Below are 27,275 nucleotides of genomic sequence, written 5' to 3' on the forward strand. Positions count from 1 at the left end.
GGACCGCGGCTCTATGCGGGTTGATGTTACAGATGTGGCTTTCTAACAGAGGGCCTCCACCATGGGTCCACGGCTATTGAACAGCGTATGATCGCATATCATTGGCTTAGATCTGCCACAAGAGGCTGATATTCATCTGGGGTATACTCTGTAGGCCGTGGATATCGACAATGTTCGGTTGTGAACCTGAAGGCTCAGCTAGCCTATCGATTTCAGGATGTTACTTCGGCGATAACAGCCGTTGACCACTAGGAAGGATCGAGAGATCTTTCCTTGCGCTGCTCATTTAATAAATTGCAACATAAGAGTGGTAACTCCTGGAATTTAGTCCGCCGCACATAGAGCCGAGTTTCTTGGTCTTGCGCGAGCCCCTTTCTGCCACGGCCCGAACGGGCTACCGGGCATTGCCCAATAAGGACGCTTAGTTGGAACATCCCCGCGGTTTTGGGGTAACTCTGGGAAACGTCGTGTAGCGACAAGACTTGTTCACGGTTTCTGATGCTGCGCAGACTTGAACAAACATTGTTGCAACGGATAATTAATAGTTACGCAGGGTCCAAGACAGAACACCTAGACTCTTCGACGATCAATATACCGCCATTGCCGTTCCCATCTCTCGAGTGCATCTTTCAAAAGGATTATATCAATCATGGAAACGGTGACCTTCCCAAAGACAATGCTGGCTTGGCAGAAGCATGTTCCGAGCACGACGCCAGTGAGTTGAAGAACGGTGCCGCTTTTATTCAACTTCAAAGTCGGAGTCGTACACGGCTGAGCATAAGAATATAGGTCCGGGTTGAAGTCCCAGTCCCAATCCCAGAAGGCGACGAGATTCTCATCAAGATTCTCGCCGCCGGAGGCAAGCCTGCACCTTTCTAGTCCCCATTAACTGGTGCTGACGTGAAAACCATAGTGTGCCATAGCGATTACTCATTGCGAGAGATGACGACCCTTCCACCAGAGTTCTCAAAAGGGAGTGGTAAATTCACTTTTGTGGGTGAGGCTGTCGGCAGTCTTTCTCTTTGGCAGGATCTCCTTCCATATACTTACGACTCCTCCTAGGGCCATGAGGGCTGCGGCAAGATTGTTGCTTTAGGGCCGGAAGCTAAAAAGTACAAGATTGGCGATGTAGTGGCGATCATGTGTGTTCCTGGCTGTGGTAAATCAACCTGTCACGAGTGCTCGAACGGAGTTCCTCAGATCTGCTTGCAAGGGCCAAGATATGGAGGTGGAGATGATGGCTTCAACGCTGCCTACACCAAAGTTCGAGAGACTGCAGCAGTCAAGGTCCCTGAGGGGGTCAGTGCGGCTGCCGGCGCCGTAGCCACTGATGCATGCATGACTGCCTACCACGCAGTCGTCGGTCGAGCGGCGGTTAAGAAGAAGGAACCTGTTTTGATCTTCGGACTTGGGGGCCTAGGTTTCAATGCTCTTCAAATTGTCATCCATATCGGTGCACGCGCTATCGTTGTCGATCAGCGACAGGTTGTGCTGGATGAGGCTTTGAAGTTGGGCGTCAAGCCTGAAGATGTCATACCTGCCGGCACAACTGATGTAGCCGGATGGGTTAAGGAGAAAAAATTAATAATCGATAAGGTCATTGACTTTGTTGCAGTGTCTGACACATTTAAAGCAGGCGTGCTAAGCGGTAAGATTTGCTCTCCGATGGCTAAACCTTTTCCTATCAAGCTGACTCCCGGCAATTTTAGCCCGTCTTTCAGGAACCATAGTCCTCGTGGGTTTGCTCAGCCCCGAATTGCCATTGGCCTGCCCAATTGTCGTCCGAAGGCAGCTCAATATCCTGGGTAGCTATGGAGGCACCATCCAGGACGTAGAAGCGTGCCTTGACCTGATTCAAAAACATGTGATTATCCCTCACGTTGTCACCGAAAGTCTGAAGGATTTCCCTACTTTGCTAGAGGATCTCCACCATGGCAAGATCAAGGGCAGAGTTGCGATGATTCCAGAAGGCCTCGACAGCCCGTAGCATAGACGGAAGTACATATGGAAACCTATTTACGCAGAGCTTACAACATATCTTGTTTCCCTGAAAGCATGAAAGGAGCTTCCAACTGCCACTTTCCTCATTTCGCCGTACAAAATGAAATGTGACCATAAAGTTGAGCATCTGTAGATCCCAAGCGAATCTCCTCAGAGAAGAACTAAATTTGTTCGAAGCATCGTTTGTGCCTCGACCGAAGTGTACTACTAAGTAATATCTACCTCAACCCATCTGCTGCAGTCATTGTTCAGCTTTATTTATTGCAGTGAAGCTAGAAGCTGATGTGGCCTATGCTACGAATGTAGTTATCGTCTTTATTCCAGAGCCTGTGTAACATCCTGCAAGAATAACCAGCGAGCCTTATTGTCGGAGTCCTTAACCTTCCAGTTCTTGAGCGTTCCATGTGGGAACCACTCAATTCCGACACGTGGATCCAGCAAGGTTGCATCGTGAGCGATGATGACGAAAACGTTGTCCGCAGCATCGAATTCCTGCATCAGCCCACACGAGTGGTCGGCTTGTTGTTTGTTGTGTGGAACTTCATCGTGAAGGTGGTAGAAAGGGTCGACTGCCTTCTTGCGCGGGTGGATCGACTCAAAGATATGACCAGGGCAAGTCGAAGCATACTTAGCAACATAGGGAGACGGCGTAATATCTTTGGGGATGGGAAGGTATTCAGTTGGTCTGAATTCTCCGCCATGGTGAGCTGTATCAGCTCCCATCAAGACAAATGTATCTTCAGGGTCGCCATCTTGAGTCGATGTCACACGGGCAAGACCAACTACGTGCCCAATAGCATGGCCAGGCGCATCAAGGATATAGAAGGACCCATCTCCGAAATAGTCGATACCTCTGTAATTACCGACTTTGTGTGTCGGCCCCTTGTCGAAGTCAATTTCTTGGTACTCGCGACCCACAAAGTCACTCTCAAGAAGAGGCGATTCGCCGTTGTGAGGATAAGCCGGAAAGGAAGCACCTTTACTCCCCCTCCTCCGATCAACTTGGTACTGTCAGGGAAGGTGGAAACATCACCGGTGTGGTCGAAATGCCAGTGGCTCCAGATAACCGCTTTGATCGAGCCACCAGCGACATCAACCCCATTTTCCTGCAAAATATCGGCCACATTCTTTTTGAATCTCCATTGCCCAGCCAGGTCCCGAGATGAGTTTGAGAACGGCAGGAGGGTGACTTTGCCAGTCCTTTCTCAATCCCAGATCAAACAGGATTTTCCTGCCAGACTTTTGCTGCTCTATCAAGAAGCTGAATGCCGGAGCGTTGAGATGTTCGTGTCCGGGTATGGCCGGGTGCATGAAGAGGCCGACAGGTGCCTGTATCCTAGAGGTGGTATCAATGATTGAAACTGTGGCAGAAGCACCTTTGGGGATTTTTAGCGTAGGAGCGGCCTTGGCCGGGTGAATGGTGTAGCTAGACGCCATTGCAGCCGTTGTGTTGCTTGGGGTCCTTCGAACGGAGCTGGAAATCTGTTGACTAGGGCGACGGTGATCACAAGCTGATAGAAGGTGCTGGTGAGATCTGGAAGAATAAAGGACAATCGGATGCTAGAGGGCACAAATCATAAATCCGGCTGAGCTGCTAGTGATGTATGCCCTGTAGATTGTTTGACACGAGGTTGATGATGCTACAGTAGGTCCCTCACCTTAGCCGGCAGAGCAATTCATCCGCGGTCCGGAGTAAGGCGCGGCCGGAGAAAACAGCACGGGCCGCTTCAGCGTAGCAATGTCATCTTTCCAAAACAGGGATCAGTCTAACATTCATTGTCTCGATTGTTCTCTGCTGCAAGTCAGACGGTTGCCCTGCCGGTCAGGTCTACAAGTTCGAGGGTCAGCAGCCTGGAAGTATATGTCTGCTCGGAATAAATGTTTGCTGTCGTCGAAATCAGAGCGGGAATGTGGTAGAGCAGTTGATGGCTTGCGGAACGCAGCAGACCGTCAAATGACTGTTGGACCTCGAACACTCCTCGGTGAGGGAAGAATGACGGCAGAGAGAGAGAACTGTGCGGCCCCGTGATGATAGAGTTTGGAGTTCGCGTTTACTATTCACCGTGCATTTCACGGCAGGCAAGCTTGGTTCCAAACAATTTGTAAACTGCAGAAAATATTAGGACTTCATAAGGGGGACTGCCAGGTAGTGGATCAGGCAAAGAATCAGTTACGTAAAGCTCAAGTCACGTAGAGCAGCCTTCGCTCATCATCTAGCATCCAGCAGTACAAGACAAATAGGTTTTCCGACTGCGAGCAGGTAATCTAGGTAGTCGACATTGTACTCATTCTGTCCTGCCCCTCTCTTCCCCTCAAATGCACTAAAAATGCAGTGAGACTGTCACTTTTCCTCCCGTCCTCTCCTCTCAATATACACTAAAAGTGCAGTGCAACTCACTCCTGATGAGCTTCATGCACCGGTGGTTACGGTACGTGTTATGTGGCGCTAATTTTCCCGCCATATGACCGATAATGGCACCCCGCTTGTATACGACGTGGCCAGCTGTCTTTGCGACGGTTTGCAGACCGCCACCTTGCCCTCGTATCCTCAGATTCGAGACTGTGCCTCGTGACGGACTCGGATGCACTCACACTTGCTCCAAGTACACAGATCGCACGGGCGTTCGGCGGAAGGAGGTAAAATCGTCGGATCAAGCGGCACGTCCATGCGTGTCAAGTTCATTACCGGCAAGGGGTGTCGGATAGCTGCTTTTGATGAGTCCTAGTTGGTCGTTTATTCCTCTTCCATGTCAGAGTGGCTAGCAATCTAGACCGTCTCGTCTCTGTGCACCTTCTTGTGTCGGAGCAAGTTGGAACAACCGAGAAGTGTCGTCCCCAACCCTCAACGTCGCATGCAAAAGGCCTTACGCCCGTGTGGCCGTACATGTGTGTCTGCAAGGAACTTGGGCGTGTGAAGCGCTTGTTGCAAACCTTGCATTGTGCTTCGTTTGTGAGTTGGCGGACTTTTTGGATGAAAACAGTCCCATCATAGACTGAGGTGCCAGCGGTCTCCCTGGAGCTTTCAACATCTGAGCGAGGCGGGGAAGCGTCCGAGAGGCAGTTATCCATTCATAACCAGCGTCTGATGCTGCTGAGCTATAATCTATAGCTGAATCAGTTACAGATTTTCAGTCGTGCTGGACCAGTTTTAGATCCATCCCTTCCATTGCCGGGAATAGGGCTTTGAGGACAGAAAGTTGGTCAGAGCGTCCAGTGTTGACGTAGACGTTCGCAAGTTGTTTCACAACGACAGCCGTTCGAGGATCATCTTTGCAGAGCCCATTTTCCTGCGTAATCTTGCGCAGTATCTTCGTGCAGTTCTTCTCGGCTTCCTCCAGCCGACCAGAGCAAATCTGCACATGGATGTACCCAGACATGGTTTGAATCCAGTCAGGATGGTCATCTTTGATGTGAGAGAGCATTTCGAGAAGGAACTTTTCAGCATCATACCATTTCCCGCACAGCACATATGCTCGAGCAAGATTGCCCTTGGTCATGTTCATTCCAACATGTTCCTTCCCAAGTGTGCGTTCTACCACCGGTATCAATTCTGTCAGCATGTTTACGGCTTGTAATGGCCGGCCACGCTCACAAAGAACCTTTGATAGATCGTTCACCGACCACAGAGTGTACGCATGCTCTTCCCCAAGTACTTGCTTGCGTGCTTCAAGGACGTTGGCCACAAGTCGTTCCGCAACACCAAGGCGTTCTTTCCGCGCACAAAAACACATTCCGAGCTCGTTTCTTGCCATGAGCGTGTCCGGGTGGTTCTGACCAAAAAGTTTCTTTCTCTTCAGTAGCACTGACAATAATAACTTGTGGGCTTTCCCCAGGTCTCCAGCATGGAGGTATGTACGACCTAAGTTGAACATTGCGTTTAGTGTTCGAGGATCATCTGGACCGATCCTTCTCAGCAAGCCGTTCACAGCGCGCTCGCCGGTCCTTTTGGAGAGATTTCTTCTCCCTGCCAGCCACAGTGTTTGGGTAAGGTCATCCAGCGCGATACAATAGCTGATGTGATCCGGCGTCCATGGCGGCGCCCAGTACACAACAGATGGCCTTGACCACCATCGCGCGTTAAGAATTTCTCGTTGGACCTCGAGGGCCGCCTCCACCTTGAAGAGATTCCAATATATGTGAGACAGGCTGCGCTGAGCCCTTAGAGAATCTTCGTGCGTTCTGCCCAGTGTTCGAACTCTGTACTCGATGATTTTACTCTGTAACCCGAGAGCTGGCTTCCAGAGGCCACTTTCTGCGTATACCCATGCAAACCTCTCCATTTGGTCTGCCCTTTCACTTGTTTGCGGGAACGACGGAGTGTGAATTTCAAGCATCTGCAGGCATGATTCAATATGAGGTAAAAGAAGCCTTCGAAACCTTCGTCCGGACGCTTCAAGGTTCGGGGAGATGCATCGGACCAGAAGCCTGATGGTACAATCAAGCCAGCTGACTAGTTGCTTTCTATCGGACAACCTAGTCCTGGCCCATCTATGAATGACAGGGTGCAGTGAGCATACTTCGCGCTCCGCATCATGGTCAATGATCGAGTAGTCACACAGGACTCCGATGGCCCGTCTAAGCCGCGTCTGCGCTTCTTCAGAACGACTCGAATCAAGTCGAAGAAGATCTGGCAGTAAATTCCCTGAAGAGGAACCACTCTCGCTCACTGCCCATGAAACATGAAAGATGTGCTCCGATATCGAACTGAAATGCAGAAACGCGAATATGTGCATCAAGACAACCGCGTCCTTATACTCGACAGATTCCCGCTTCTCAATTCTTCTGAAAGGTATCTCCCAAGTAGTAATGACGTCGGTCTCTTCAGCACTTATGGACTTCGGGGAACTGAGCAGGCGATGGCGGTAACCAAGGTAAAAGTGGAGATATTTCTCAAGAGTGTAGACCTTGCGACGAATTGTTGCTCCTGCGTGATCCAATGCTATAGCGAGGTAGCCTAGTTCGGCAGCAATCCTCTGGGCCAGGGTGCGTTTAGTTGAACCCGTCTCACTTGCTTGATCGCTCGGATACGCCGACTTGAGCAGGAGGGTTATAGCTTCCTCAGGATCCAAGCCCTGAAGCCGGAAAGAACCAGCTGTAGCATAGATGGTCACGTTTGGATTGCGCGTCGTGATGAGAACATGCCCATGCACTCCAGCAGGAATAAACTCTGAAATGTCCAATTCGGGATCGTCGGCATTGTCAAGCACTAACAGCCACGGCTTGGTGGATTGGGATAACCAATACTTGCCGGCTGAAAAGGTAGACCCTTTGCCTGCTTGTTGTCCTAGCAACGCGAAGCCAGCTTCCGCGTTCTCGCGGGAGCTGGCATCGATCCAGAAGACGCCCCAGTAACTAAGAGATGCTGTCAGAAGCAGTTCCAATGCAGTACCATGGTAGGTTACCTTGATCGATTCGCTTCCGCGTATCTTAGGCAGAATTGAGTTTTTCCAGAACCTCCTAATCCGTAGATGGCCACAATCATGTGCTTGCCATCATCAACCTGCACGGCATCAGGATTTAGTTTTTCCTTAACTCTATCTGCCAGTAGCTGCCTTCCGACAAATTGAGGACGGGAGCAACGAGGTACGCAGTACAGTTCGTTCAAGCCGTACGCATCTGCTTCTCTTGAAAGGGACGGCTCCAACCAACGTCGAGCTACAGGTGTCTCAGCAACACCGGAGAATTCCGAAGTGCTTTTTGCACTGTAAGAGTAGTAATTGTTGCCGAAATGCACTCTGCTTTCATTGATGAGATTCCGCTCAAACGACTGGCCAGCCATGCCGAAATCATACCAACACTTTGTAGGGAAGATTTTGTGTATTGGTGGTGCTGGATAGAACGACTTTGAGAGAGAAGGACAAAGAGCGTTCCCTCGGGAACGTACTTGGGAGCGCGGGGACTGAGCCATCGTTCCGCTTGGGCCGTTCCGCGTCATACAGCGAGCTAAAAATTATCACGGCGCTTAACATTCTTAGTTGCCGTCGGAGGTCAGCTTCAACTGTGGGGCTTTGAAGTTTCACCAGACGCACTGCGGGTCTATTATTTCAGGAGTACAGGAACTGCCAAGCCTCGGCATGAAGTATCATCACTCTGCAGTCTCTTACTTCGGGACACGCAAGGATCTCTGCTCGTTAGGCAGCCTCCAGATCGCGTTGCTCTTTCGCCGGCTGCCATCGTCGTCCACAAGCACTTCGAAGCGGGAAAGTTAACGAGTTCCAGCCAAAGAGAGCCACTCACCTCTTAGAGCTCGACGTTCTAAGTTTCGATATTTTGCTTCCCACCTTGCAAAATTTGATGACATGGTTTTGTGGTTGATTGTCTCTTATAGATAGTAACAGGCAGGATGAGCTTGTTATGATTGTCACGCTAGACACCTCGAAACTGCTGTGCTTTCTGAGCTCCTTTTGATTGGGGGTAGAAGAGCCGAGCGGGGTGATTGTTACACGACAAGTGACATTGCGGACCTACGACCCTAAGGATCCAGGGGCCAATGGCGCTAACGCGCCACACCGAAACCAAATCTGCCGTCCTCAGCGCCTAGGGCTTTTGATATCTCTCAGTCGCTCTCAGTTTCCACCTACTTCCTCTTTCTTCGGTTGCTGCTGTGTTTTCCACCTCTTGATCGATATTACGCTGTGCCATGTGGACAATGTCCTCAGTTTTCATAGCTTTGGGATGGATATTCGCATTTTATGTTTATCATGCCATCAACATTTTCAAGCAACGTCGTGTAAGTGTGTTTAGCGCTTGGATCCAGCTACGAAATTCCTGATTCCTCTGCAGTATGATATGCAAATGGGAGTGGCTCGTGGGTGTCAACCACCTCCAAGGCTGTTGAATCAGAGACCGCTTGGTTTGGACCGCCTCGAGCAAATATTCAGGGCGGACAGCGAATCTCGCCTGATGGAGCTGTTTTTATTTCATTTCAGGCTTTGGGGCACAACCCTCGAGCAAGTATTCCTTGGCTCCCAGGCTTTCGGAACAATAGAACCAGCGAACCTTGAAGCTATTCTGAGCACCCAGTTTGAAGACTGGGGCATGGGCCCAAGACGAAAAGTCATGTTCCCTTTTTTTGGAGACGGCATATTCACCCAGGAAGGTGCTGACTGGAAACATTCGCGCGAAATGCTGAGGCCCCAGTTTGTGTTTAAGCAGTACGAAGATCTGGAAGTGTTTCGAGAACCGGTCGCCAATCTTCTGGAAGCGCTGCCTGCAAACGGAGTTGTCGATCTCCAACCGTTCTTCTTCCGGTTGACCTTAGATGTGACCACAGCATTCTTGTTTGGAGAGTCCGTACACTCCCTAGAAAGGCTTGGGACACCAGGAGAATCTGAATTCGCCAGTGCGTTCAACACAGCTCAAGATTTCATTGCGAAAAGGATGAGACTACAGGACCTCTATTGGCTTGTGGGTGGAAGGAAATTTCGGCAAGCCTGCAGTGATGTTCATCGCTTTGCAGATCAGATCATTGATCGAAATCTGTCCAGAGACTCGAGGCGCATTGAAGGACAAAAGAAATATGTGTTTCTTGACTTCCTTGCCAGAAATACCCCAGATCGGAAGGCATTGCGAAGCCAAATCATAAACATCTTGGTTGCCGGCAGAGATACTACCGCATGCCTCATCTCGTGGACACTGTGAGTGGGCATGCAAAGGCCCGTCCAATTGCCCGATCAGGCTAACAAGAATTGCAGCTTCCTTCTCGTGCGGCACCCCAATGTCATGGACAAACTAAGATCAGAGATCGCATGCACCTTCGACAGCAGAGCGGAGGTTACACGATCGGACCTGAGAAAAATGAACTACTTGCAAAATGTCTTAAAAGAGAGTAAGACCCTATGGTATCAGCCATACTTCCGCCAATCCCATCCTGACTTACAAATGCAGCCCTCAGACTTTATCCTTCTGTTCCGGTGAACTCTCGGACAGCTCTGAAGACCACTGTCCTCCCAGTTGGTGGCGGGCCGGATCACAAATCGCCAGTGCTTGTACCTAAAGGGGCTTCGGTTGCATACAGCGTGTACTCAATGCATAGACGGCCTGACTTCTACGGAATGGATGCAGAAGTATTTCGGCCCGAGCGATGGGAGGAACATATGCCCCTTAATGACGATCCAACCAATGCAAAATGGGGGTATCTTCCCTTCAACGGTGGGCCGCGAACATGCCTAGGATTGGATTTTGGCCTGACCGAGGCGGCATATACTATCGTGCATCTGATTCAGAGGTTCCCTGTGATTAGATTACCCCCCGGAGAGAAGGTCGAGTTAATTGGCGTCGAGAAGCAGACGATGACTCTAGTGGTTTCAATAACCGAGGGTTGCAAGGTTGAGGTGAGCAGAGATCAGAAATGAAAGCATCATAAGCCTACCATCCCCAAACGAAACCCGAAACATCCCATTGGGCTCCAGAGTACTAGTTCCGTAGGCCCACCAGGTGTGGACAGTGATGTTCCACAAGCACGTTGACGGAGAGCAGAAGTTGAGACATCTGTAACAAGTACGCAAAAGAGGGAAATTTTTCGGAAGGGTGGAAAGATCGGTCTACCACCTTAGCGATGCCGTTGTGAGTCTCATGGTTAGACTTTACTGCATTGTCGATGGTCTTGTTTCTTCAGTCGTCGAGCACACTCTTCCCTCCGAATTGATTCCCATAGTGCACTCTTGAACTGCCCTGTGCAGTGTTTCCGCCATATCTGTGCCCAGCTCCAGTGCTAGTTACTCCGACCGCATGTTCATCCCCATACCTGACTCGAGCATTCTCCATGGCCATGTTGTCTCTAAAAGTGTGACCACTTTGGCTTGCAATTGCCTGCTGCACGGAATCTTGAAGTTGCTGATCGACCCCTTCAGCCGCTTCTTCCAAAGCATCAAGACGGCGCTCTTCCTTCAATTCTTCAGCCTCTTGAGCACTTAGCTGCTGCTGACGATCCTGGATGGCTGGAAAGAGCTCCACTAAGGCATCAACAAGTGCTGTGACATCTTCGATCAGCCTGCGGAAGTTTTTCTCCTCGTACAACGCCCAAGCCGCTTTCCGTACGAAGCTGCTTCGCTTCTGGCGCTTGAGTGCTAGTTCTCGCATCTTTTTGTGTATCGATAAGATGTCTGGCTCAAGCTCGTCGTCAGCATTGTATACGGCTAGCTCGTCGCCGGTAGCCTTTGCCTTGTATTTTTCCGAGACTCTTTCTGCGTCGGCAAACAACTCGATGATCTCCCCCAAGATCTCTCCAACCTTCTGAGCTTTTTTCGTAGTGTCAATAGCCGCCTGGTAGGAGTCTGAAGAGTTGTTCACAGCCTCTGCCCACCGCGACAGCCGGAGCTTCACAACATCGAGCCTCAAAAGGGAGCGTTGGTAGTTTTTCCCGAAGTTGCGACCTATTTGGACGTATTCGAAACAATCGACACAGTTAGTAAAGAGACCGGCGACGCTAACAGCGCCAATGACCAGTCCGGCTGCTTCTGCCATCCTATTTCGCTTGGAGAGGTGAGACCGAACGAGAGGGCCGCTGAGGTGTGTATTGGCAAAACAACAACTTTGGGATGAATACACCCTTGTGTTCAAAGGGAGAAGATCGAATTGTTGTGATGTCTCAGCGTCGTTGTTTTGGTGTACAAGTGGTTTTGATCAGATCACTTGTCCAGCGTCACGCTTCTGGATGCGCAGGGAACCCGTTGTTGCCCGTTGACGCGCTCACTAGCCTCCGTCTAGGCTAGTAATAAGCTCGCGGGGTGACGGCAACTGCGCCCATTCCACCGATTTTACCAACAGTGCATATCTGCGCCTGAGACATCAAGGAATTTGCGGTCCTGGACCAAGCCTTGGATAGGACGGTATGGTCTCTTCATTCGTTGGTGAAGTAGCTAACCATGGTTAACAGGCACACTAGAATGCCATTGCTTCTCTGCTCCTCGATAGAGTTCTCCGCTGGACGACTTGCGGACGTGGTTACGGCAGGGCGGATGTCATGGTTGACTTCTGAATGATGAGTTTTCCGCTGCCTTGAAAGCCAGAATTTCTCTCACCGGTTCCTCGTATGCCGTTGTTGCCTCGCGACCCCCACCCAAGCCATCATTCGCATCTACGCTGGGCCAACCGCCCGTTGCGACACCACAAATTCCGAGGGCTCATAAAGTCCACTTTCTGAGCCCGGCAGCCAACATGCTGTCTGCAGTAGCATCTTTCGACTTGTCCTGCGCGTACGACCTTCCATCTCAGAGTCGATCCGATTTCATTAACAACTACCCAAGCACGATGCCGTTCAACACCCTCATCCTCAGCCAGTCCTTCGATGCCTGCGCCGGATATGGCCATCAACCTTACCACGCCCCAAACAAACACGCTCACAATGCTCTTACTCTGAGGTCCATCTTGACAATGTGAATAAGAATTGCACACCTTTTTTATGTCATTAACTCTGGCCGTTGCGCTTGCTAGTGCTTCATCCGTCCAGCATGTCATAGTCCAGTGTAACGATGGCGTAATCCTTTGAATCGACGGTAATGGTTAGGCTTGCTTCGCGATCTCTGACAACACTGATTATCTAAAGGTTGGCCAGTTGTAATACCATAGGCAAGAGGACTTACACATTTCCATGCCCTGCTAACTCAAATCCGCCTTCATCTTGCAGTCTGAGGACGGGGCTTGGCCGTCGCAGAGGAACGACTATCTGAAAGAGAAGTCCTGCAATTGCTTTCTCGTCTTTGATGGATAGAGTGTCTGTTCTTGTTGCGTTTCGCGCGTATAATTGAAGCAATTTAGCTCGAGGGAAACAACCTTGCACAATGAAGTCAAGAACCCGCAGTTTTTGAGCTTGAATCATACTTGATGTAGCCGATATCCTCCTGACCCTCTTGCTTGCAATTTCCTGTGGTAGGAGACTCCTTCGCTTAATATGAATATAACCACCATCTTGTGGTAACGAATACAGCACCTGAGCAGTCCGTCGCTCAATATCCTCGCTGCCGCTCACCGTCCAGATATTCTGCAATGTGACATATCCCCATTTGCTGTGAAGCTCACGCGCCTGTTGTAGATGGGCCTCCGATAGTCCTACACTGCACTCCGCCTCACTCAAAACGATTGTGTTGTGATCGGGCATTGTTCCACAGCTGCCTAAGGAGGAGTAACACCGAAAAGACCTTCCCAGGGGGTTTCCCCGCCGCTAAGAACTTTATGGAGGGCCGATAAAGTTGACTTCACATCGACGACAAAAAATCGTCTTCGAAGTCCGATATGCAAAAAGGCATGGGTGTGAACGCGTCACCTACGGGACACGGTTCGGTATGACCTTTACGCTGACTTAAGTCCCACCACCAAGTTTTACACCAACCCTGTTTTATACCCCGCGTTCTATCACCCCACCACCTCTCTACCAACTCAATCAACCAACTACCACTCAACTAATTCGCCTTTAATCACGCGTAAATGGCCTCGAAACGAGAGGCCAGGATGCAGCAAGCAATCTCTGACTATCTATTAGAGCTACCGCTAAAAAACTAGCCGGGAAAGTTGTCCTCAGTAACAACCCTTTTAAATAGCGTGAGCTGGTTATGGATAACGCAGGTATGAACAGTCAATGACACTAAGAACTATTGAGTTCAATAACTAACGTGGAAATTGGCTACGAAGAGAGTGTAACTACCTAGGAGGTGATGAGGGTGTATATGTTTGCGCCCTGCGCGCTCTGTAACAGGGCCGACAGAGCGAGCAGAGCCGATAGAGCGTCTCACGTGACCCAGCCTTGTTCTTCTGTGGAACCTTCCACGTGCCTAATGAGTGTAACGAGTCGTACTTGTGCGACTCGTGGCCGGTTGCTCCCAAAGCTGTGTCTAACAACGATGAATGGAAGTAAGGCTTAGTCTTTAATATCACACCATCTAGAAATCTTAAAATTCAGATCTATGAAGCGTATTTTTGGACATGGGCTGGTCTCAATCTAGCGGAACCCACAGGAGCAAAACACCGAATTCATAAATGCTCTATGGCGATCTCACCGGTTAGAGTATTGACCAATGGTCGTCGACATTCCTTTCGCGAGTAGATACAACACTGTACCCTCGGGCCAATAAGCGTCAGCCACGTTTTTATCTGCCGGAAACAATCTGCTCGATGCCCGGCGTACACAGTTTGACATATTGGTCAAAGTCTGTTAGAGGTCAAGTACGGATCGTGAGTGATATTGACAGGGTCGCGAGAGCACCACTGGGCCAAACCACCTGAGACGCTAGGCGCTTCACCAGCTGTGCAAACTGCCTCAACCTTCGTACAACGGATACTGATTCACTCGTGGCATAGCACTTAACTGACAACGCCAGCAATATGCGCCGATCCAAGGCGTGTAACCCAGGGGCTTTTCCAGCCATAGCAATTTTCCTGACAATAAATAATGCCTCGGTCAGGCTCCGAGACCAGTCCAAACACAGTGTCCCTTCCAAATCCCAAGTGCTCAAGGACCGATGGCCGATATCCATCGATGAAGACATCGGCCTCTTCGATTAGCTCAAGGAGCTTCTTCCTTCCTTCGAACGTTTTCAGATTGATACCCACGCTAATCTTGCCGACACAGCCGTCGATTTAAGTGATCGGCAACTCTTTATTGACCGAGGAACTGACACGAATGACCGTAGCACCGAGGGCAGCACAGACTCTTCCAATGGTTTCCGCAGCAATGGCTCGTGCTAGTTCTAGTAGCTTTATACCGGAGAGGGGCTTTTTGTTGGAAGCATTGACGGGTGGACCCCAGGATACTGCTGGCTGTTCGTAGTAAGGTTGCATAAGGCAGCTGTAATACGGCTCATCCTTGATAGATTGCCCTGTTAACCGGGTCAGTCTGCATAAAGAAATAAGACGAACCACGCTGGGACTCACGTGAGGCAAAGCTTTGAATTCATCCTCCCCGTATGCTGTTATGCCTGGCACACGGTACACGTTGTTACTCCAGTTATCAAGACTCTTTGAGTCGATTCTCTCGACAAGCTGCGAGTACATGTCGAGTATTTCATTCCAGGAGAGATTCTTCTTGTTATGCTACGGCTAGTCGAGCATGGTGAGCACTAGTGTCGCATCCATGCTTCCATGAAGCTAATACCATCGGCCGTCCTTTGTCCTGTAGATATTGGTTGCAAGCTGGCGATAGAGTTCGCGCGTGTAGCCGTGATCCCACCGACGGGTGACTGCGTCCATTTCCGGAGCCAGACTGTCCCATTTATCGTTACACCAGATGAAGCATTGTGCCAACCCGGTCAAGAGGGCGCGGGACCTGAGCATGATTAACAATGGATCTTTCAGAAGGAACGGCGGTCTTGTATCGGTGGCACTCACACGTCAACCTCGATATCCTGATCTAGCCCGTATCGTTCCTTGGATGTAGCAGCGGCAAAGATTCCAATGTATACGAGCAACGCTGCCTGCGACTCGGCACATTTCCACGGTGTAGGATAGAACGGTTGTGTCTCGTCCCCTATAAACTTCATCTTGCTTGCAAACTCCTTGACTCCGTCTGGACTATTCAGCCTGGGATCCGAGACAATTTTGTCGAATATCTTCTGTGCCTCGCTTTGGAGTGTGTACGTCATGCCAGGCTGAGCTCTGGTGTTTCCGAGTGGCCAACGGTTGAGTATTGATTCGAGAATAAGCCAGCTGTGCATCCCTGGCAAGCCACCTTGTAAGATTCTATCAGGCAGACATTTGACATGGGACAAACTTGGCCGGACCGGGTCTCTCGGGAGCCGCTTCTATGGAGACTCCCTTCCGAACTGCCGGCGATGCAAGACACGGTATACAAAGGATGTAGAACTGTGTGCGTCGGGGTACATTCCTAGTGGAAAAGGTGGCGGAGGGTGTGGCGAATGCTTGACTGGCGAATAAATTTTCGACACTAGAGTAGGGCGTGCAGGAAGAGAGGTGGTTCCTGCGAGCCGAATGTGACGAAGATTGATCCTATTTGCTATTGGAGGCAAATATATGATTCTTGTATGAGTCTGTATGTAAGATGGTGACTTCATGCTGTCTTTGGGAAGTTTATCACCAAACGACCAAAGAACCCGAGCGGCCGGTACTCGACCACTTCTGTTGACAGGGTTGGAAGATAGTCACTGTGGTAAACCACCTGAGACGCTAGACGCTTCACCAACTGCGCAAACTGCCTCAACCTCGTTGTTCCTGCAGATCTGTGACAGGATGGCGACGGAGTAGGAGGTTTCAGGAATGCTCTTGTGGTTACAGGCCAATGTATATATAAACGGGCAGAGTCTCTCTGAGTAGCCAGGGGGACAGGACACAATCAACCAGACAGGTCCACAACTCAACCTCTCGTACAACAACTTCCCTGTCAAAATGAAGCGCGCATGAAGCCTCTCGCGCGAGACTATCTTCAGCTCGGTTCACTGCTTAGCATGAGCGGAATCTTTAAGATCCTCAAAGTTATTTCCTCGGCGTATTTCTTCGCTGAGTGCCAGATTCGCTGCGTTGCTGTCAAGCATCGAGCCATCCTTCACACTCCGTTTATACAAACTGATCACCAACGCTTGACTTCATATTATGATCGGCCAGAAAGGCCAACCCTGCAGAGCATTCGAAGCGGTTTAAAGTCAATCAATTCAACCAATAAAATGATTGAACTCTGGAGTCAACCTTTTGCTTCCTTCGCGACGACCGTCTCCAGCTACCATTCGACGGATCAGGAGTTGCCACGGTGATTTTGGACCTCGACAGGGCAGCTGCGCTTTCTGCATTGTGTCCGGAAGATCTGTTTTGCCGCAGCAAGAGGATCATTGCGGCGAAGTTTTGTGAGATGCTTCAAACACTCATTGGTCTGAGCAGCTCCGCGGTTTGATCGAGGGCTTCCTTGCGTCCCTTCTCGCGGCACAAGGAGGGTACTCCGTGTAACTTGATTTCAATGTCTCCGCCATCATGGGCCCATGCCAAAGCTTTCCTCGCCAAGTTGTCGTCCTCGCCCAAGTAGTCAATTGGCAATCACCGTCTTTCACCATGGGTTTGGCACGCTGGCAGCAGTTTCGAATTGCACGACAATACCCCATCAGCATGAAAGACAACGAGTGGCTCCACAGGCAGATTACTGGGGGTATTTTCTCAAAAGTGCAAGGATTTGGGCGCTGTGATAGGTCACATTTCGAACCCTGCGTTGGTCTTTCTGTACCCACTGGAACATCCGGATTTTCGCCTTCTCCGTCTCTTGACCATTCCTTAGGTATGGATAAAGAAAGGTCATGAGATCTCCAGCGCCATAGAGACGTGCGACGTGACTTAGTCGCGTTCGGTACATGGCCTGTAGTAGCTGTGTTCTCGTGTAGAACTTAACCCGCGGAGCCGGTGATTCGTAGAAGCAATCAATGGCTTGAAGCAGCTCGTGCTGCTTCTGGTTGCAAAATTTCCACTCAAAGCCATCTTGGTCTCGTTCAACAGCTGACGTGAACTGGAGGTCTTTTACACTCAAAATGGTCCTCACCAGAGCTAAAATGACAAGAGAATCGTTGCTTCTCATCCTCGAATTTCATGGCTGGCTTCTCTGTGCCGTCAAAAAGACTCCTGATCAATGGGCGCAGGCGACTTGTAGGAGGAGAGGCATTGGCCCAAGGATGCAGTGCCGCCCACGCATGTGCGGAAGGTGCTTCCCAGTGCCGCGAAGAGCTTGGGAGGTTGAGATTCAGTTCTTCCGGACTTAACAGTGGTCTGTTATTATTCAGATACCTAGATGATGTGTCTAATTCCTGCTCACTGTCAGCGTACACTACGAAGGTGACGGGAGGTTACAATCATTCGTAAATTGACCATGCTATTCAGCGTCGGCGCTCCTGTCGGATCCATGCGTGCCAGGATTCTTCCAAAGAGCTGCCGTCCTGATCGGGTTCGGACGGTGTCTCAGTGCGGAACAAGCCCATACATTTGGCATGGTGTGTTCTGCTGCTGCGACACGTCTCGGCTAACTCGAATGTGCGCTCGTTGTCCCTCAACTATCCATGCGCCGCCTGTAAGAGCTGTGCGGTCAGGTATACTTCGGTTCTCATGAATTGTCGCTCTCGTTCAGACTGGAAATCTCTCAAAGTCAGCATGTTCAGCGGCCTCCAGAGTGCTCAATCTCGTAGCATGAAAAGAATCAATCGATGATTTAGCTCAAACAGTGCCTTGGAAAATGGCTGTGCCCCGGGAAGGCCAGTATATTAGGCTCCATTGCCAGCAACGGCCAATGTCACCACAAGTCTTTTTCAGGGTCAAAAGTAGGATGATGGATCATGGGAAGCATCTGCGGGAGCTTAGCTGGAATGTTGAAGGTAATGGGAGAAGAAAGTCTCACCAGGTGAAAGTGCGCAAAATACATGTCAATGCAGCGGTCCAGTTTCTCACAGGTAGGGAAATTCTCTAGGCTGCTAAATTGCCAGCGATCGTATTCGCAGGACTTCTTGATGCAATCCTGCCATGCTATTATCGCCGAACTAGCGACTGGCTTGGTCGAGAAAATCCTTCCGCTTGAAGGAAGGCCTTGATTAGGCTCGCCTAGAACCGGGAGAAACAGGCCTTTCATTGGCCCTGGGTTCCACTCCACGGGCCATAGATGCTCAAATTCTGATGCCGCCTTGTCGTCTTGTCCACGGGCATTGCCCTTGATGGTCGATTGATCCGCGATGATGACGGTGGGATGGCTGGATCCACCGGGTTGTGTTTCGGCGCATGGAGAGGGAACGAAATTCCAGAAATCAGGCAAGTTTGGCATAGAAAAAGTGTGTTCCCACACACTTCCGGCAAATAAACCAAGGTTCGAACCTATATCTGAAATGTCAAATGTGGAGGAGAACTGTTCACCAAAGGATCAAGTGTCATTCAATCCTTGGTCTTGCCTTGGCACAGCATTGGAAGCGAAGTTCACGTAGTCTGGGGGCACTGTTGAACCAGCAGCTTCAAAAGTTGGTTTGAATGAGGGTTTGTGGCCACATATGGAATTCTCGACACCGGCTGGTTCTCGTTGATCGAAGTTATCGTTGCATTGTTGGAGGATGCCACCTCCGACAGTACTTTTCGTCTGTCCAGGACCAATATCTCTCGCATAATGGCAATCAAGATTGTGTCTTTGACACGAGGAGCAGCTTGGTTGTGCTCCGCTGAATCTGATTTTTGACCTGGTTTTCTAGTCAGTGAAATGGAAAGAAGCAGGGGATTAATGGTGGACCGACTGGTAACATTGCGTACATGATCTTCTTCCACTTTCGCGGCTGACCGATGGGCATCATGGACTTGCATATGGCGCGACAGAGCATCTATAGTTTGGTTAGGATCCAGTCCCCTTCGGAAGCGGTGACCGACTCATTTGCGATCAAAGGGTCTGCCGCATAATGAACAGTGGTACCTGCGATTATCAGCGACCGGTCTGGAGTCGAAGGCCAAAATTTTCTTACCGAGCATGTCTCGATGAAGGATCTCTGCGCTAGATGTACGAGAAAAATGCGGTACAAAGTGGCCGCTCTTCGCGTGTCCCGGGAACTATGACCCGACGAAGATTCTAAATGTTATCAGGATTCATACTGTAAGATGTAGGCTGGGCCGACCGATGGGGCGCGGGGCAGGGAACAATCAACTGGATCGGGCTGCCATAACACAAGGTACAAGAGGTATCAAACGTGGAACGCCACCTGGACTTGAATGTGCTCTCCTTTGCTTGACTAGCCTTTCCGTGAACAATGGCGGGGAGGTTGAGGTGGGAACCAAGGACATACATTCAAGACCCCCTATTTATCGCTTGCCAGAAAGGTTTAAAGGGCTTGAGCCTTGAGATGGTCTTAAACTTCAGGGGATTTACCTCCTTTCCTGAAGACGCCCCCGGGACTCCCACGGGAATGGCGAAACACCTTGGTACCTAAACCCACACTTGACCCGTGATTGAAATCTGACAATCCACAACAACAAAGAACTCCGATTATCTCCATCAGCTACATACCAAGTAGAATAGGAGCGCCACCCGGATCGGTGCGCCGTGGCTTCCAAGGCTCAAACCTGCCGGGGCACGTGCCGGGCCCGCTCCTCCTGGGCTCCTCCTGATATTCCGTGTCCCTTTCCTGTGGATCGATGAAACTTAATCAAGACCACTGTATTACGCTCTCTCTCTCTCTCTCTCTCTCTCTCTATCTCTCTATCTCTCTCTCTGATTGGAGAGGCCAAGGCTCGTTTGTAGTTCTGATAAATGCTCTAGGGATCCTAAAAATCGCCAACTTTCAACAAAGACCCTTATTCTTTTCCGAACCCTGGCTCCCTCGTGACATCTATGAGCTGAAACAGTTTGAGGAATCGTTGACTCCCTTGGAGTGTTGACCTTCTTCGCAAGAGCTCATCAAGATAATTTGCTAGCCAGGACTGTCATCGATTGCCGGGTGACGATGAAAGTGGCAATGACGTCGCACCGCGTCATTCGTACATTGGTACTATTATCGTTCAAGAGAGACGATTTTGATTTCTGTAGCCACTGAATGGAAAAATCCACAGTACCGCAACCCGTCAGGAATCCTGCAAGTTACCTCGCTCACTTTAAACTTGAGATCATCCTGACAAATAGCTGTGAACTGCGAGAATGTGTCGCTTCGAATGGCTGCAGAAATGAGGATGACAACATCCGGGAAGTGGTCCTTAAGGATGCTGAGGAGTTCGGCCAGTGGGCGTAGGATGTCGGGGTGGTAGGTAATATCGGCACCCACGATCAAGTCGTAGCGCATGTTTGATTTCTCAGCTTCCTTCAGAAGTTGATCAATCGCTGGTCGATCCGTCCAGTCCAATTGACGAACTTCGGGTGCTCGACACCCCTCAAGAACCTTGTTTTCCTGATTTAGCGCGACATTTTTCTCCAAACTCTGGCACACGTGTCCCAAACCATCGGTTGCCAACACAGATGAGGCTTTGAGATGGGCCGCGCACAGCAAGGAAAGAAATCCAGTTCCAGCACCTAGCTCAAGGACATTCTTGCCGTCTACAGGGCCCGGTCGCTGGCTAAACAGATACCACGCTAGATGCAACGCAGCTTCCCACGTGCGAAGGCCAACGTTGTTGCCTCGAGAAAGGAGATTTCTCGCCTCATTGATGAGGACGGGTAGTACTCCAGGCTCGTCAAGGGGAAACGGGGGATAGTATGAATGTATATGCGGTTGCTGTGCTTCTTCTAAATGATCCTGTTGCGGAAGACTGGAGAGGTAGCCCATGTGCTCCATTAGATGATCTGAGACTTGCTGCAGCATGATTAGATGTCAGTGCTTCAACATTGGGAAGAGACCGAAACGACAGGGATGTGATGAGATAACGGCCATTGCCAATGGCTTCAGTTTCGCCGGAATCAGCCTACATCTTCTTCAGGGTTCCTGCAAGCGTTTTCAATCTCCTCAATGAGACGTCGCAGTATCCTGCCTTGATATCGTGGCGGAGGCAAGTATTTGTTGCGGCCAGGATCGAAGAAATACCGATATAAACAGTCTTGCACGTCCGGGTTCACCAGGAGCCCGCCGGGAGGGTAAGTCACATCATTGATCTGCTGCATGTACTGCCGATAGAACTTGATCACAATAGGCTCTACTCCAGCACGAGCGATGTCCATCTTGGCCAGAATCCGAGGCTCGGCAAGGTTGTGTACAGGCACAGAACCAGCGGAAGGGAAATCTCAGATACGTGAGGTATGGAGGAGCATCAACAAAGACGTGATTCTTCACACATTGCAAAGTGCAAAGGGCCTCCCTTTTGCAAATCCCAAGAACGGAAGAAATTAAAGTCAGACCCTGCGTGGTGAAATGTGGTGGTGGAGGCTACCAGCCACATCCGGAATAGTGCCGCTTGCGCCAAGATTTCGAAATGCCAAGCCCACAATTTTCGGGAAGGAGCGAATCTTTGCTCGTCATTATGCCTTTCCACCGCTGCAGTCAATTTGAGTGTCGAACAAATTCATCTCGACCAGATCGACAGTTCCCATCAGTCACTGTCTCGATTGCGATCCGTCGACAGGCAACCGCAAAGAATCGCAATCATGGCCGACTCACCGGTCACCATCCGAACTCGCAAGTTCATCACCAATCGACTTTTGTCGCGAAAGCAGATGGTCCTGTAAGGAGCACTCACACTTCCAGATCAATTCCGCAACGGCACCTGCTCTGTGAAAGCCTGAATTCTAACGTGTCGTTTGTTTGTCTCCTGCAGTGACGTCCTCCACCCCAACCGCCCCAATGTCTCCAAAGACGACCTCCGCGCCAAACTGGCCGAAGTCTACAAATCCAACAAGGACCAGATCAACGTGTTCGGTATGCGGACGCAATACGGTGGCGGCAAGTCCACCGGCTTCGCTCTAATCTACGACTCGGTCGAGGCCATGAAGAAATTCGAGCCGCACTACAGATTGGTCAGAGTGGGCCATGCCACCAAGATCGAGAAGGCCAGCAGACAGCAACGGAAGCAGCGCAAGAATCGGTCGAAGGAGCTCAGAGGCACGGCCAAGACAAAGGGGGCCAAGAAGAGCAAGAAGGAGAAATAAACGTGGGGTGCTCCAAGTTGTGGCGGCGGTTGTGTTGGGTGGTGGTTATGGGCTGTTGAACCAGATCGAGAGGGAGGCAGCGGTTACTTGGTGCTTGCTCATGTGCTAGAAATGCATGAAAAAGCCCGGCGTACCACATGGCCCCCGAAAGGAGAGAGTTGCAGTGGTGTGGTGTTCAAGCATGGTCAAATTACGCCGTTTCAGGTGAATACAGAGCCGCCTGTTGCGTGCAATCTTAAGTCAGGGAAACCCATTTTCAGCAAGGAAGACTTGCGGAATGGACAATGGCGCAACGAGATCGATCACTGCACTGAAAATGATATTAAAATCTTGGTGAATGCATAAGCGAGTCACCTTCCAAAACACCTTGCACTGCTCTCTGCCTGAATGCTCCTTGAATGCTGTGTCGCTCTATCGCACACGAGGGCGAAACCCAACGCAAACAGAGTCACGGGTAGGCTATCGAATCGTATGGGAATGCGAATGAGGTGACAAAACGCGCACTTTTGGTTTCCAGCTAATGCTACAGAAAAATTGCAATGCCCAGGGTGCTAACTACCTAGGAAGTTGGTTCGGTTCCTCCTACATCGAATCACATCACAACGGTCTGGCCATATCACCTGCGTCGAGGTGAGGGAAGGCCGCTCGCTGGTGGTGGTGATACACGGCTCGCGCTTTGATCCTTCGTCGTCGTCTCGTCTGTCTGTCTGTCTGTCTGCCCGGACGAACAAACCCTGTTTTGTGCCGCTATATTCCTCCTCTCAAAGCAGAAGACATACGCAAAGACCACCCATGACATAGCGTACACATCCGGAGAGCACACTGAGACATAACCCCTTTTCGTGAGATGCATACTTTTTTATTCCCTCCATCCATCCATCCATTCATTCATCGTTCGTACGTGACGAGACCACCAGCCAGCCGGCACATTTGCGAAGTGCATTAACAACCCTAACCTCCTTCCCACCAAGGATTTTTCGTCCCTCGTCCCACCGTCATTCTTTTCCGATTCACGCAATTGGATAAAAGCCAAAGAAAATCATCGACATGGCATTAATCCCCGTCGGCATGACAAGTCCCGAAAAAGTTGTCCCAGGATCCCTCTTGTTGTGGGTGCAGTCCTGTGCTCCGTTTGCAGCGTGGAAAAAAATGTCCTGTTGATTAGTTTTATGTGGTTTGTGCGACATCAACGTACACAGAAAATCAGATTTCAAACGCAGATACGGCGGCCGAGCAGGTGGTTTTGAAAATAGTACAGACACATTAAAACGAGGATGTTGACGCTTGTCAGGGAGTGTAGATATGGTATCACGGGATCAAGGTGCTTTCAATATGTTGACGAGGTGTTGCTGATCGAGGTGACCGATGTCTGAGTCGATTCAGTTGTCTGACAGCTGGAACAGTCTGGACTGCAATCATCCGAGCCAGGCTCTCGCTGTGGAACCATGACTCGCCCGTAGAATGGCCCGGTGAATGGCTGGCTTGAGGTTCTTGTCGGCTGTGAACTGTGCCCATTTACTGAGCTTTTGTACCCGTACGTCACAGCATGGTCCTCCATAGTGGATTTGAGACTCTGGTGAGAGACCGCACCTAATGTTGAGTGCTGCGAAAGAGTATCTTCCGTTGGAGCCGTTGTTGCTGGAGCTTGCGACTCGTTCACGGCAAGCGGGTCGCCAGATGCCACTGAGGTCGCAGAGAGTACTTCACCTAAACTCATCTGGCCGTACGTCATGTCCGGGACTCTGTAAGAGATATTGTCTCGCGTGCTGTGTTGCTCTTGGCCTCCATTTGATTCCACTTGAGACGGGATTTGCTGAACAGGTGTGTCACTATCCTCATGCCAATAGCCTTGGCTGCGTTGGTTTACCGCAGTGATTGGAAGGTCAACTGAACTGCCCGGTGTTGAAGCATAGCGTGCATTGATGGGATGTGGTAAGATACGGTCCGATGGGAGGTTTCCAACGATTCCGATTGTCTGGAATGAATGAGGAGCTTCAATGGGCATCGTATATGACGAGGTGGTTACCTGAGAATTCGACTGTGGTACAAATTGCTGAGCCTCTGGCCAAAGTGAAGTAGGATTTGGTCGAACCCCGAGACTATGCGCATAGTATGTGTTGTTTGAAGACATCGGATCCGTGTTTGGTAGAATGTATGGGGGCGGCTGGGAGGTGTAGGGACTTGTTTCTTCGTCGTCTGGGTATGGCGAGTACGCTGCAACATATTGTGCTCTTCCCCAATCAACACTCGGGCTCGGATTAGTGTATCCACCATAGTCAATACCGTTAGGGACAGGGTGATATTGCAGAGTGTTCTGTTGGCTGCACCTTGACGGCACAGACAGATAATTGAGACGGTGGTGTGTGGGAAGCGAGTACGGGGAATATCGTGGAGGTCCATGCCATCCTCGAAGACTATATTGGCTAGGATCTACTGAAGAGACCTGAATCCTATTAGACAGTCATGCATGTCTGATTTGAAGGAAGCTTACCCGGAGAAAGCGACATGAGTCCTCTAGACCCGAGTTTTTGCAGTTTGCACACGCCTGGCTGTCACCTTCGTTGCCACTGCATTTGATTTTGCGTTTCCGGCATCTTTCACACTGCATGATGTGAGCAACAGATATTCCAAGGATAATTCCGCGAATCTTTAAATACATACAGCAACAGGTACACGCTTTCTTGAGCCGCTGGTCGCTCTGTTTTCTGGCTCGGATGTGGGAGTTGTGCGGCTGCTTAGATGGCTTCCAGTCTCGTATTGATCATGGATGTGAGAGGTTTGGCTCAGCGGCATATGAAGTCCTCTCTCATTGCGCCTGAAGAACTCGAAGTCCGGGTATATTGATCGTGTTGAGATCTCGTCATCCGTCAGTGGCAAGATTCGCAATATCTAGGGATATTCCCTACCATGGTGCCCTTCCAAAAACTGAAGCGGCACAAGCAAACAAGGTCCCCTCGATCATTAAAATTCGCGGTATTGAAAACAACGAGAAGGTCCAGGGCCAGTTCTGAAGCAAGCTCTCTAATATCGGTTCCAGACCATTCAGGAACTCAGAGTTAGATCTGAGATATGAGATCCTGCAGAAAAACAGAAAGAGTGCCAGGATCAGGTTGATAGTGACATTTTCAAGGAGGTACTCCAATAGGAAAACGGATGGGTAAGCCTCAACAGCTGCGGGAACCAGATCGAGGAGGGATGTCATATCAAAATCGACGTCGAACTGAAAAGCTTTGCTTTCGTTCAATTCGCGCCTAGATCAAGTCACGCCTTCGGAGTTGGCCCTTTGAAACCTGATCTAAGATTTTCTTGTAACGGCGTCGCTGCAGACGTCCGACCGTGTGACGATGGTGCTTGGTCCACTGCAACAACCTGATTCAACGGGCATAAGATGGCCTGACCAGTCATCAGCCAGCCGATGGAGCGCCTGCCATATCAGCTGTGAAACAAATCGGACGCACAAGGCCAATCAAAACACGACGGTGCTTCAGAGGCCAACCTGCAAACTGTACTTGAGTAATGAATGCAAGTAGCATTGGTGCTGGATCTAGCGTCGACAGGTTCCATGTGGGGAAACAAGACAAGCCTGCAGTCTCTTTGAGCCACACCTGAGGAGATATGGGTTACGCACCTTCCAACGGACATACTCTGCAAAGGGTGGCATGTCAATCATTATTGCGGTTAGCACTAGGCCCAACCAGAGGCAAAGAGTAGATTCTGTTTGCTACCAGAAGGCTTCCGACCTGATTGGATGCAAGCCCTTGCAGAGAACGTGGCATATGCATCATCCGCATTTGAGCAAACTCACAGCTGATAACGCCGTTTGAGAATTGGGCTGTGATTAGCGGGGGCCAATTCCTTTGCGCAAAACTTCCAAATTCTGTTGTATCGACGAAAATTGGCTTTTGACTGCAAAGCCTTACCACCCAGAGATTATCTGTGTGTTCGACCGCGGACGGTTCATATAGGAACAAACAGCGCTTGTCATAGAGCCACCGAGTGGGTGTATCCTCGTTTGACATAAAGGATCCGGAATTCTGGGGGATATTTTCATGCACTAAGCTTGCAACAAGGTTAATGCACATGATAGAGGGTAGCAGTGGTGTATGTCACTAGGATGAGGTCTTCTGAGTCGGATTGGATCCTATGTCCAATGCCAGCCCCTGGACGAGAGCTGCAAAAAGCCTGCGGAACATCACTGGGTGTTTTGGTAGCACAAGATGTCGCAAGGTTGACCTCCCTCGTTAGAAGCCCAACGTGCAGAGGATTTGACAAATCAGAGAGTGAGTTTCAGGTGCCTTTCGGTGACACAAAGGCGCATCGATACCAGGATGAAGCCCCAATAAGGCCAGAACAGACGCCACACCCTTGTGAGAGGCTACCAGGAAGATCCCTCCATTGGGTGTGCAAACGACAGGAAGCGGTGCTGAAGGCAAGCCCCGAATACTACCAGCTTCAATTTACCCAAAGGGTGTCAGTAAGCACCAGCTGCTGTTATTATTGGGCATCGCTGTGTAGTAACTGCAAAGAGCATCGCCTGTCTCGGGCAGACATGGCCTGGAAAACAAGCGTCACCCAGTTTGACGGATTATTCGTAGATGCATGAGAGTAATCCTCCTCGCCTGACATTTAGAAATGAGCCAGGATGGGATCTCAGCCTCCCTCCGTGCAGGCTCATGTGGTGCAGATGAATGCCGGTTACAGGAGAAAGGAGGGTTATAGCCTGGCTAGGGCAGGACGGCTGGACCTGTCATCGAAGCGGGTGGAA

The 27,275-nt window shown here is 50.3% G+C and overlaps 12 protein-coding genes across 12 annotated transcripts; 3 read left to right on the forward strand and 9 right to left on the reverse strand.

Moving 5' to 3' along the window:
- Window positions 1–942: 942 nt before the first annotated feature.
- Z519_11201 (uncharacterized protein) lies at window positions 943–1,987 on the forward strand (the record flags this gene model as incomplete). Its single annotated transcript, XM_016768914.1, has 3 exons — window positions 943–993; window positions 1,063–1,648; window positions 1,710–1,987. The coding sequence occupies 3 exons, from the start codon at window positions 943–945 to the stop codon at window positions 1,985–1,987; spliced, it is 915 nt and encodes a 304-aa protein (XP_016614760.1).
- A 329-nt stretch (window positions 1,988–2,316) lies between these two features.
- On the reverse strand, window positions 2,317–3,438 carry Z519_11202 (uncharacterized protein; the record flags this gene model as incomplete). The annotated part of the gene is made up of 2 exons (XM_016768915.1): window positions 2,317–3,002; window positions 3,099–3,438. 2 exons carry the CDS (start codon window positions 3,436–3,438, stop codon window positions 2,317–2,319), a joined length of 1,026 nt encoding a protein of 341 aa, XP_016614761.1.
- A 1,691-nt stretch (window positions 3,439–5,129) lies between these two features.
- On the reverse strand, window positions 5,130–7,780 carry Z519_11203 (uncharacterized protein; the record flags this gene model as incomplete). Its single annotated transcript, XM_016768916.1, has 2 exons — window positions 5,130–7,353; window positions 7,404–7,780. 2 exons carry the CDS (start codon window positions 7,778–7,780, stop codon window positions 5,130–5,132), a joined length of 2,601 nt encoding a protein of 866 aa, XP_016614762.1.
- An 870-nt stretch (window positions 7,781–8,650) lies between these two features.
- Z519_11204 (uncharacterized protein) lies at window positions 8,651–10,355 on the forward strand (the record flags this gene model as incomplete). The annotated part of the gene is made up of 4 exons (XM_016768917.1): window positions 8,651–8,731; window positions 8,785–9,638; window positions 9,696–9,829; window positions 9,889–10,355. The coding sequence occupies 4 exons, from the start codon at window positions 8,651–8,653 to the stop codon at window positions 10,353–10,355; spliced, it is 1,536 nt and encodes a 511-aa protein (XP_016614763.1).
- A 259-nt stretch (window positions 10,356–10,614) lies between these two features.
- Z519_11205 (uncharacterized protein) lies at window positions 10,615–11,466 on the reverse strand (the record flags this gene model as incomplete). The annotated part of the gene is made up of 1 exon (XM_016768918.1): window positions 10,615–11,466. The coding sequence occupies one exon, from the start codon at window positions 11,464–11,466 to the stop codon at window positions 10,615–10,617; it is 852 nt and encodes a 283-aa protein (XP_016614764.1).
- A 973-nt stretch (window positions 11,467–12,439) lies between these two features.
- On the reverse strand, window positions 12,440–13,099 carry Z519_11206 (uncharacterized protein; the record flags this gene model as incomplete). Its single annotated transcript, XM_016768919.1, has 2 exons — window positions 12,440–12,533; window positions 12,585–13,099. 2 exons carry the CDS (start codon window positions 13,097–13,099, stop codon window positions 12,440–12,442), a joined length of 609 nt encoding a protein of 202 aa, XP_016614765.1.
- A 1,475-nt stretch (window positions 13,100–14,574) lies between these two features.
- Z519_11207 (uncharacterized protein) lies at window positions 14,575–14,988 on the reverse strand (the record flags this gene model as incomplete). Its single annotated transcript, XM_016768920.1, has 2 exons — window positions 14,575–14,813; window positions 14,865–14,988. The coding sequence occupies 2 exons, from the start codon at window positions 14,986–14,988 to the stop codon at window positions 14,575–14,577; spliced, it is 363 nt and encodes a 120-aa protein (XP_016614766.1).
- Window positions 14,989–15,081: 93 nt separating this feature from the next.
- On the reverse strand, window positions 15,082–15,575 carry Z519_11208 (uncharacterized protein; the record flags this gene model as incomplete). The annotated part of the gene is made up of 2 exons (XM_016768921.1): window positions 15,082–15,259; window positions 15,322–15,575. The coding sequence occupies 2 exons, from the start codon at window positions 15,573–15,575 to the stop codon at window positions 15,082–15,084; spliced, it is 432 nt and encodes a 143-aa protein (XP_016614767.1).
- A 1,499-nt stretch (window positions 15,576–17,074) lies between these two features.
- Window positions 17,075–17,503, reverse strand: Z519_11209 (uncharacterized protein; the record flags this gene model as incomplete). The annotated part of the gene is made up of 1 exon (XM_016768922.1): window positions 17,075–17,503. One exon carries the CDS (start codon window positions 17,501–17,503, stop codon window positions 17,075–17,077), a length of 429 nt encoding a protein of 142 aa, XP_016614768.1.
- Window positions 17,504–20,432: 2,929 nt separating this feature from the next.
- Z519_11210 (uncharacterized protein) lies at window positions 20,433–21,586 on the reverse strand (the record flags this gene model as incomplete). Its single annotated transcript, XM_016768923.1, has 2 exons — window positions 20,433–21,224; window positions 21,338–21,586. 2 exons carry the CDS (start codon window positions 21,584–21,586, stop codon window positions 20,433–20,435), a joined length of 1,041 nt encoding a protein of 346 aa, XP_016614769.1.
- A 423-nt stretch (window positions 21,587–22,009) lies between these two features.
- Z519_11211 (uncharacterized protein) lies at window positions 22,010–22,510 on the forward strand (the record flags this gene model as incomplete). Its single annotated transcript, XM_016768924.1, has 2 exons — window positions 22,010–22,086; window positions 22,180–22,510. 2 exons carry the CDS (start codon window positions 22,010–22,012, stop codon window positions 22,508–22,510), a joined length of 408 nt encoding a protein of 135 aa, XP_016614770.1.
- Window positions 22,511–23,837: 1,327 nt separating this feature from the next.
- On the reverse strand, window positions 23,838–25,303 carry Z519_11212 (uncharacterized protein; the record flags this gene model as incomplete). The annotated part of the gene is made up of 3 exons (XM_016768925.1): window positions 23,838–24,953; window positions 25,002–25,112; window positions 25,172–25,303. 3 exons carry the CDS (start codon window positions 25,301–25,303, stop codon window positions 23,838–23,840), a joined length of 1,359 nt encoding a protein of 452 aa, XP_016614771.1.
- Between the last annotated feature and the right edge of the window lie 1,972 nt (window positions 25,304–27,275).

Source organism: Cladophialophora bantiana, assembly GCF_000835475.1.
Source record: "Cladophialophora bantiana CBS 173.52 unplaced genomic scaffold supercont1.21, whole genome shotgun sequence".
Lineage (NCBI taxonomy): Eukaryota > Fungi > Ascomycota > Eurotiomycetes > Chaetothyriales > Herpotrichiellaceae > Cladophialophora > Cladophialophora bantiana.